This window comes from Myotis davidii, unplaced genomic scaffold, assembly GCF_000327345.1.
Source record: "Myotis davidii unplaced genomic scaffold, ASM32734v1 scaffold97, whole genome shotgun sequence".
In the NCBI taxonomy this organism is placed as follows: domain Eukaryota; kingdom Metazoa; phylum Chordata; class Mammalia; order Chiroptera; family Vespertilionidae; genus Myotis; species Myotis davidii.
In genome coordinates, this window is record NW_006289392.1 from 416,867 (window position 1) to 427,224 (window position 10,358).

General features: G+C 43.6%; 1 protein-coding gene across 2 annotated transcripts in view; it reads left to right on the forward strand.

Annotated features, from left to right (window-relative positions):
- The window catches only part of ALG9 (ALG9, alpha-1,2-mannosyltransferase), a 92,590-nt gene that overhangs the window by 69,944 nt on the left and 12,288 nt on the right, over window positions 1-10,358 (forward strand). For both annotated transcript variants that reach the window (XM_006761531.2, XM_015562477.1), the window contains one exon: window positions 2,195-2,325. In XM_006761531.2, the coding sequence (XP_006761594.1) occupies window positions 2,195-2,325 (131 nt within the window). The remainder of the gene's footprint in view (window positions 1-2,194; window positions 2,326-10,358) is intronic.

Below are 10,358 nucleotides of genomic sequence, written 5' to 3' on the forward strand. Positions count from 1 at the left end.
CACAGAGTGGGAGCCCTCAGGGTATGTCCTAGTGACGGCTTAGGCCCGCTACCTGAGGGGAGCGGGCCTAAGTCACAGTCTGGCTTCCCTCTGTGGGAGGTGACCAGGTTGATCAGGGGAAGACACTGCCCTCATCACCCCAGCCACTGCTGTTGCCTCTGGTCCATCACCCCGCCACTGCTGCTGCGGCTTCTGACCTCCCTCTGCGGGAAGCGACTGGGCAATCAGGGGAAGGTGCCCCCCATCACCCCAGCCACTGATGCTGCTGCCTCTGGCCTCCCTCTGTGGGGGGAGGCGGGGGGGACAACTGGGCAATCAGGGGAAGGCGCCGCCCCCATCACCTCTCTGCTGCTGCCACTGCCGGCCTTCACAGCGGCCTGCCCTCGGCCCTCATAGTCGCCATGGCTGCCTTCCCTTTGCCCTTGCAGCCACCGCCATGGCTGCCTGCCTTTGGCCCTCGCAGCCACTGCGGCTTTGTCTGGAAGACTTCTGGTCTAATTAGCATATTACCCTTTTATTAGTATAGATAGTATTTAATTGTATCACTATACCACAATTTATTATTTTATTGTTGGATGTTTGATTTTTTCTAAACTGAACCAACTGCAAATAATGACACTGAACATTGTTGAACTTGTCTTTTTGCTGCATGCATTTCGATTGGATATACTTAGCTTGAACCATGTGAAATGACCATTTTTGTGCATTAAACAGTCAGATATTAATGATTTCATATGGTTCAGTCTAATACCTGGGAGTAGAATTGTTGGATCATAGGAGATACCTATGTTCAATTTTAGTAGATTCGTCCAGTTTTTTGAAAATCTTCTACCAACTTAATCTCCTGGACCTGTTCTTTTGGTTTTTTATGGATGCTTCATTACACAGTCATGATTAATGAAGTCATTGCCCATTGGTGATTAAACTCAGGGTATAATCTCTCTTTCCTCCTCAGAGGTCAGGGGTAGGGCTGAAAGTTTGAACCCTCTAATCACTTGGTGACCAGCCTCCTCCCTCATTTTTAGGTGCTTTCCAAAAGTTACCCTGTTAATATGAACTCAGTTGCTGTTGAAAGCAGCTTGCTATGAATAATGAGACGCCCCTTTCATCTCTATGTCTTTGGAGGAATTTCAGGAACTGAGGAAATGAACTATTTAACTGCAGAAGTATCCTACAGTTTATAGCATATTCCATTGAATTAATTTTGTTATAAGCACAATACCAATTATGTGGGGGGGGGGTCCTGTTTTTTTAAAAATATATATATTTTTATTGATTTCAGAGAAGAAGGGAGAGGGAGAGAGAGAAACATCAATGATGAGAGAGAATCATTGATTGGCTGCCTCCTGCACACCCCACACTGGGGATTGAGCCCACAGCCCAGGCATGTGCCTCAATCAGAAATGGAACCATGACCTCCACGTTCATAGGTTGACGCTTAACCACTGAGCTACCTTGGCCAGGCCCAACATGGTTATAGTATTCTCTTCTGAGCACCTGTGATGCTGTGTTGTCTCCATGATGTGAGCAACTGAATGACTAGTTTTACTTATTGTTACAACATATTTTTCATAATCTTCTCCACTCTTACAGTTTATTGATCTTTTACTGCAGGAACAGTTCCCATGTCTCTGTCTGTTCTGTTGAAATTTTGAAGGAGACGATATGCATGATATCTCTGCACCCTCACTTGGCTCTGTCAGCAGAGACAGGGTTTCCTTTCACATTAGCATGTGTGTTTATGCCTTTCAATCTCCGCATTAAGAAGTGATCATTTATTAGCATGTGTGTTTAGTCTTGCCTTTCAATCTCCGCATTAAGAAGTGATCATTGGGAGGGAGCAATAGTGAGCAAGAGAAGATACGTATTTTTTTCGAGTAGGTTGTAGACTCATGCTAGTTTCAGAAGTGTGTTTGGCTAAAAGGACTTAATACCCAAACTAGAATCAAAACTCACAAAGCTTACATATATTTTGGCTCGGTGCGTACATATCTCCCCCTTACTCCCAGGAGCCTAGGTAATACCCCAACACCCAACACTCTTATCTGAGTGGAGAGAACACAGGTAACATCTGAGGACTTGGTTGCTTGTGCTTCTAAAACTCGGTGGGAATGCTTAGAATTGCAGTTTATGTTCCTGACCCTGAAGGCACCTTTGTACTTGCTAATGAAGAGTTGGCCTTTCTCCATTGCAGATTGACATCAGTAAATGCCATTATTTAGTGGATTTGGACACCATGAGAGAAACACCCCGGGAGCCAAAATATTCATCTAACAGGGAAGAATGGATCAGCCTGGCCTACAGACCATTCCTTGATGCTTCCAGGTATGTGGCTTTAATCCTAAGTGATGTGTTAGGATTAGTAAAGGTGAAAATTGGAATCTAGGATTGAATAACTTCCAGCCCTGGGCTGACGCTAGTAGCCATCATTTTACTTTATTTTTATTTTGACCCAAGCACATCTTCTATCCTTGTCCAGTTTCTTGAAAAATCTAAAAGCACTCTCTTTTTCTAGGTAACAGAATACAAAATATATTCTAGTATCATCTAAATAAAAGAATCTAAAGTAAAACAGATGGATCCATGAAGAAAATACAAATAAGTGTTTAACATTGATTATTTTCAGCAACCAACTTCATCTATTTTAACTGAGAGCATTCTAACACAATTAGGAAGATTGTCCTTTAAGGAGCTAGAAGTTCATATCCATTATTTTTAGGCACAAGGCTCAGCCAGGGATGGGATAGGCCTTACTATGTCTTAACTAGAGAAACCAAATAGAGCCGGGCATGGCTGGCTCTTCAGAAAGGTCTCAGAATTAATGATGAGCGGGGAGTCAGGGCATTCGGGTGAAGTGGTAATGGGCGGGGGTGAGTTGGAAGGGGCAGGCTCTCTGTGGGCAGAGGTCCAGGTAAACAGACAGTTGAAGTTGAGGAGGGTCAGGGAGTCCCAGAATCCTAGAGGTTGGGCAAAGAGCAAAAGGTAGAGGAGCTTGTCTTGAGAGACAGGTCTGGGACTCAGAAACAGGGAAGAGAATGTTCTTAGGAGGAGGAGGTCATCAGAAGCTGCTGATAATGTATCATTCAAATCAGAATGCTTTTTAAATTTAGGAGGAGGGGGTCATCAGAAGCTGCTGATAAATCAGAGGAAGAATAATTGCCCGTTGGACTTGGCAGCTGATAAAAGTAATTTTGGGCAAAAACCGGTTTGGCTCAGTGGATAGAGCGTCGGCCTGCGGACTGAAGGGTCCCGGCTTCGATTCCGGTCAAGGGCATGTACCTGGGTTGCGGGCACATCCCCAGTGGGAGATGTGCAGGAGGCGGCTGATCGATGTTTCTCTCTCATCGATGTTTCTGACTCTCTATCTCTCTCCCTTCCTCTCTGTAAAAAATCAATAAAATATATTTTTTAAAAAAGTAATTTTGGTGGAGTAGTGGGGCGTAAGCCCTTGAGAGATTAGATGGGCCAAAGCAAAAACAAAATAAGTATTGGAAAAGGCAAATATAGACAAGTCTTTTGGAAGGTTTTGCTATAAAGGGAAACAGAGAAACAAGGCTATAGCTCATGGAGGGTGTAGGAAGGTGCTGACTAAAAAGATTTTTATCCTTAAATTTTTTTTATTATGGTAATATATATATAGATAGAAAGATGGATATGACATAAAATTTGACATTTTAATCACTTAAAATTCAGTGGCATTAATTACACTTACAGTATTGTGCAACCATTACCATTATCTTTTTTTAATTGAGATATAATTGGCATATAACATCCATGTAAGTTTGAGGTGTACATTTCTTTTTTGTGTTGAGAATACCACTATTTGCAAAACTTTTCTGTCACCCCAAACTGTTCCTCTTTTACTTTTTTAAGATGAGGAAAATAACATCATATTACATACTGATGGAAGTGGTCTCTTATAGAGCGGAAACCTGGTCATGGAGAAAGGAAAGAATTGCTGGAGCACTGCCCTTGAGTTAGTGAGAGGAGCTGCACAATAAGTCAGGATGTGCTGTAGGCAGACGTACAGAGAGGTCTCTGAACAGCATGCCCGGGAGAACTTCCTACAGGATGGGGATGTTCTGTTCCATCCAATACAGGAGCCACAGCCATGAAGTAGTAGCTAGTAAGCATTCGAAAAGAGACTAGCAAGACTAAGGAACAAAATTGTTAGTTTTATTTAACCTTAACTCATTTAAATAGCCACACGTAGCTACTAGACAACATAATAGTAACAGGCAGCAGGGAGGTGTGATGATGGGGGTCTGGAGGTTCTCTTCTGATGGCCTCAGTTTTCTGAGCAAAGAGGGAATAGGGTTCTCAGATGAAAAGGGAGACAGGGAATGAGGTGTTAGAGATTTGAGGAGAGAGGAGTGAAATAATTGAGGAGAGTAAGAGACAAAAGGAGCGTGAGAATTACGGTATGATTGGGGACAGACTCAGGAACTCACTTGAACGTTATTTTCTATTTCTATAGATTTGCCTTTTCTGAACCTTTCTTTGCTCAGTTGGTTAGAGCGTCATCCCCATACGCCAAGCTTGCAAGTTCAAGCCCTGGTCAGGGCACAGACAAAAAGCAACAATGAGTGCATAAATAAGTACAACAACAAATCGATGTCTCTCTCTCTCTCTCTCTCTCAAAATCAATTTTTAAAAAAGAAAAGAAAAAAAACCATGCACATTACTAAACCTAATGTGTTACCGGAAACATCGACGAGAATCATTGATCGGCTGCCTCCTGCACACCCCCTACTGGGGATCGAGCCCAAAACCCAGGCGTGTGCCCTTGACCTAATCAAACCTGGGACCCTTTGGTCCACAGGCTGGTGCTCTAGCCACTGAACCAAACCAGCTAGGGCAATAAATTTTTTAAAAGTCACTTGAGTCTTAAGTGGGACCAATGTGGTTGCTTTTCTCTTTTCCAGCTACTTATAGCTGTGTAGTGAATCACAAAACAGGCGAATTTAACACATACAGCTTTATTGAAATATAAGTTATTACATACCATAAAATGGACCCATTTTAAGTGTACAATTCAATGATCTTTAGTAAATTTACCAAGTTGTGTAACCATCACCACAGTTCAATTTTAGAACATTTCCATCACTCCAGTAAGAGCCCCCTTTCCCACTCTCAGCTCCAGAGAACCACTCATTATTTTCTATTTCTATGGATTTTTTTTAATAGTATTCATGTTCTTTGTTTTTTTAAAATATTGATTTCTTTTTTTTTTTCAGAGAGGAAGGAAGAGGGATAGAGAGTTAGAAACATCGATGAGAGAGAAACATCCATCTGCTGCCTCCTGCACACCTCCTACTGGGGATGTGCCTGCAACCAAGATACATGCCCTTGACCAGAATCAAACCTGGGACCTTTCAGTCCACAGGCTGACACTCTATCCACTGAGCCAAACCGGTTAGGGCATATAGATTTGTCTTTTGTGGACCTTTCATATAAGCAAAAATATGTTGGGTCTTGTATCAGGATTTTTCCACTTAGCATGTTTTTGAGGTTTATTCATATGATAACATATATCAGTGCTGTCCTTTTTATTGCTGAATACTATTCCATTCTGTGGATATACCCATTGTGTTTATCCCTTTACCAGTTGATGGATATTCAGGTTATTTCCACTTTTGGGTTATTATAAATAATACTGCTTTGAACATTCATTTGCCTGCCTTAGGGTTGGGTTTTAGCCTAAAAATTTCAACAAAACATGAGGGTTTGTGCAGGGAAGTGATATAATGATTGATGGCCTTAAGTTGGGTAAGGAGGGAAGGACAAGACATGGAGGAAGTGGGAAGCCATGAAGGGTGGTAGAGTCATGGATGGATTGATGTTAAAACTGTCAGAACTGGAGAGTAAGGGGAGGGTGTTGGAGAGAAGCAGTGTGAGGGTATGACATTGTTCTTTGGTGCCTGGCTTGTTATTTGATGTAGTAGTTGGGGTAGGTCTCCACTGTGACTTCGTTTTGGGGTCAAGAAACTGTGACAACATGAGATCTGGGCCTGGGAAGATCTCCAGCTCTGAGAGGACAGCAGATCCCAAGCAGCCTTCCTACTGACAACAGGAACTTCATGGTTCCCAAACACTGACCAGCAGTACATTGCTCGCAGAATAAACTGTTCATGGCACATGGGGCAAGTGAGTTTTTTTGAGGTGACCTATTTTCATTCTGGTTTTGAAGGATTGAAAGGAGAAGGGTTCCTACCTTAGTTGGTTTGGCTCAGTGGATAGAGCATCGGCCTGCGGACCAAAGGGTCCCATGTTTGATTCCAGTCAAGGGCATGTACCTCGTACCTCCCTGGCCCAGGTCCTGGTGGAGTGGGGGTGGAGGGGGCATGCAGGAGGCAACCAATGATATGTTTCTCTTGCATTGATATTTCTCTCTGTCCCTCTTTCTTCTACTTTCTCTAAAAATCAATGGAAAAATATCCTCAGGTGAAGATTAAAAAAAGGAGAAGGGTTCCTCATTCCCATTTCCCCTTTGGCTGGTGCACATAAACTGAGAGCCCCTGGGATGAGGTGAAGACACATGACATGTGTGTGCTTTTCACTGGAAAACTTGAGGGACGAATAAAAGGTGTTGGTCACCTCCCACCTGTCTTGTGGTGAGCAGAGTGACTGGAGGGCACCGGCAATCGCACAAGGATGTGGTTGAGAATCACTCCTCCAGGCCTGTGTTCAGCGTGCTCCTCACCGGCAGGAGCAGGGGACACATTGGGGACGTGCCATTCGCTGTTCCCCACTGAACATCCTGCTTCCCTAACAAACTACATTTTAAGGGCAGAAATAAGGCATAATTGGATCAATTTGATAAGCATTTATTCAACATCTTCTACATCTAAGACTCTGGACCAGTGGTCGGCAAACTTATTAGTCAAAAGAGCCAAATATCAACAGTACAACGATTGAAATTTCTTTTGAGAGCCAAATTTTTTAAACTTAAACTATATAGGTAGGTACATTGTTATTAACTTAATTAGGGGACTCCTAAGCTGGCCTTTGCTAAAAACGTCCTCAATCTGATTGAGGTAACTTCGCTAAGGTCGACCCCTTCCAACTCTCCCATCACACTCGTCTTGTACAATGCCCGCACGTAGTATTCTGTGGAAGAGCCACACTCAAGGGGCCAAAGAGCCACATGTGGCTTGCGAGCCACGGTTTGCCGACTACTGCTCTAGATGATGCAGACCGGACCACTGCCTTGGGGAGTTTATTGTATGTGTGGGGAGGTACCCCGTAGTTCAGAGAAGTACTATTGGAGCACAGGAGGGAGGATTAATTCCAAAAAGGTCAGGGTGGGAGGAACCAAGGAAGACTTCAAGAGGAAATGCTATTGAAGATTGCTGCGGTGATAGTGTGGTGTGGCTGAAAGAACGGGAAGTTGAAGGCATAGAAACAAGTTAGGAGACTGTGCTGGTTGACTAGATGAAAGGCACAGTAAACCCTCAATTTTGCAGGCCTTCATTTAATGGACTTTGGATTTAACAGACAAAATTTCCAGTCCATGTATCATATGTGAGAATTAAATTAAAACTCTGTTAATTTTTAAATGCTTTTAACCAAGATTTGCTTATAATTAAATTAACAGATTTTTTGTTATTTTTAACACATTTTAGCAAATAGGCCATATGTTTGAAAAAATACTGTAGTAATTTTGCTGACATAAATAAATATACATATCTGCAACTATATCTACATATTTAAATCCAAGAGTCACCGCTCATAAAGAGTGATTAGCACGTGATCACACTACACCTTCTGGCAATTGGTTCTGTTGTCCTGTGGCATGACTTTCTATAGCAGTTTTAACTGTGCCAGCCGACGTTCCATGTGCACTAAGTCACGCCCCCACACGTGCGTTTGTTTACTCGGGTGACTGGTGAATGCACACATTTACTAGACCTATTCAGTATAAATTTAAAATTACAGTAAAACAAATAGAAAACTTTTCTATGAAATTAAATTTTCATACATATGTAATGTTAATTACTTAAAACATGACTAAGTAAAAACAGGTAAACTAACTAATTTGCTATATAATAAAGTGGGAAGCCCCACTTTATTATATAACAGACTTTGGCTTTAACAGATACTCCCTTGCCCGAATTAATCTGTTATATCAAGGTTTTACTGTAATGAGGGAGTGAACTCAACTGCAAAGGGAGAGGTAGACTCAGGAGTCACATTGTTTCAGAGAAAGATCAGGCCAAATTGTAGATCCTGGAAGCCAATGACTTTTCCCAATGGCCTGTGCCAAGCTTTACAATTTTTCCTTTGCTGTTACAAGTGTGATACTAGTTATTGTTATGGGTTGCTTTCCCTAGCTGGGCTGGTCCCAGCTGCTTCTTTGTTTCCTGTGCGCCCACTGAGCACATCTCTAATGTGGGTGGAGGGAAGGAGAGGGCCACTGGGAATGCCTTCCCAAGAAATGTAATCACATTTGTTTCTCAAATGCTTGTCCCTAAAATTTAAATCTTCTTTATAGTTCAGTTTGAAATCATTTCCCACCCCGCCCCCTTCTCCATCTAGTAGAGGCCCAGTGCACGGATTCGTGCACCAGTGGGGTCCCTCGGCCTGGCCTGTGGGGATCAGGCTGAAATCGGCTCTCTGACATCCCCCGAGGGGTCCCGGATTGCAAGAGGGCACAGGCCAGGTCAAGGGACCCCACCAGTGCACAACTGGGGCTGGGGAGGGACCACAGGAGGGTTCTAGGGTGTGTCCGGCCTGTCTCGCCCAGTCCCGATCGGCTAGACCCCAGCAGCAAGCTAACCTACCAGTCGGAACGTTTGCCCCCTGGTGGTCAGTGCACATTATAGTGACTGGTCAAATGGTCGGACACTAGCATATTAGGTTTTTATTATATAGGATTTGTCCTTCTAACATCCATCCAATCAGCAAATACTCTCTGAACACTGCCAAACACTGTCTTAGGTATATAGTGAAAATCAGTACACACAAGCTCCCTGTCTTCTTGGGCCTTACAGTATAATGGGTAGGCCGACAGAAACCCTACAAATAAAAATATAATTGCATCCTGTGTTAAGTGCTTTAAGGAAAAATAAAGTGAGCCGTGAGAAAAGGAGTCAGCAGTGGGCGGTACCTGCAGTCTTCTCCTTATGTCCTCAAGCAGCTTATTAGGCAGATTTGTAAATAGGAAAATATTTATTGTCCTTGTTGCAGAGCTAGGGCATGCAAGGGTTATAAAAGAAGCAATTAGACAAAGATTTTGCTCTTAAGTAACTTACAACGTTATAGTTATACATACAAAAACAACTTGAAATAGTATTAAAACCTCAGGAGGCGTGAAGTTATTTGCTAAAACTTCAAAGAAAGGAGAGACCTATGGAGGTTAGAGTATACTGAGGAGGCTTCCTAAAGGAAGTGGTGCTTGAGCCGAGGTTTAAAGGAAAGGGAGGATTTGTACTGGTGGCAAAGAAAGTAGAATCGCTTGCATAATTCAAGGAGAGGAAATCCTGAGCATAAGTGGAAAGATAAAAAGAAGCCCATTGGATAAGGGGTGTGAAGATCAATAAAGAAAAGTTCAATTTACCTCTTTGGCTGATTTTTAACTTTGCTTTTAGGTAAAGTGATCTATAATGTATCATTCAAATCAGAATGCTTTTTAAAAGTAAAAGTGGCCTTGCCCTGGGAAAATTGAGATACGTGGTCACCCTGCTTTAATGTGGTCAGAGTACAGGGGCTTATCCCAAAAAAGCAGGACAGGAGAGTGGAGTATGTAGATACAGTTCCTGTGGCCCACAGTTCATGTTTCCCATGCGGATTTGTCCACAGTTTACTTATGTAGTTTAATTTGCTGGCACTCCTTGGTCACTTCTTTCATTTCCCATCCATTCCTGAGATTAGTCTCTGCTGTCTGAAAGGGAAGCAATCAGGAGAGCTTGAAGACAGTACCAGCACAGAAAAACACCATCCTCTGTGTGTCAGGGAGACTCAACTCCAACAGGAATCAACCTAGTGATTATTAGGACACTAGAGGCCTGTGCACGAAATTCGTGCACTGGGTGGGGACGGGGTGGAGTGTCCCTCAGCCCAGCCTGCCCCCTCTCACATACTGGGAGCCCTCAGGCGTTGACCCCCATCACCCTCCAATCGCAGGATAGGCCCCTTGCCCAGGCCTGACGCCTCTGACAGAGGTGTCAGGCCTGGGCAGGGGACCCTCATTTCCCCCCATCACTGGTTCTGCCCCCAGCCCAGGCCTAATGCCTCTGGCCCAGGCATCAGGCCTGGGCAGGGGACCCACAGACCCCTCCAATTGCTGGCTCTGCCCTCGGCCCAGGCCTGATGCCTCGGCCAGAGGTGTAGACCCCCATCCCCCTCCGATCGCCTGA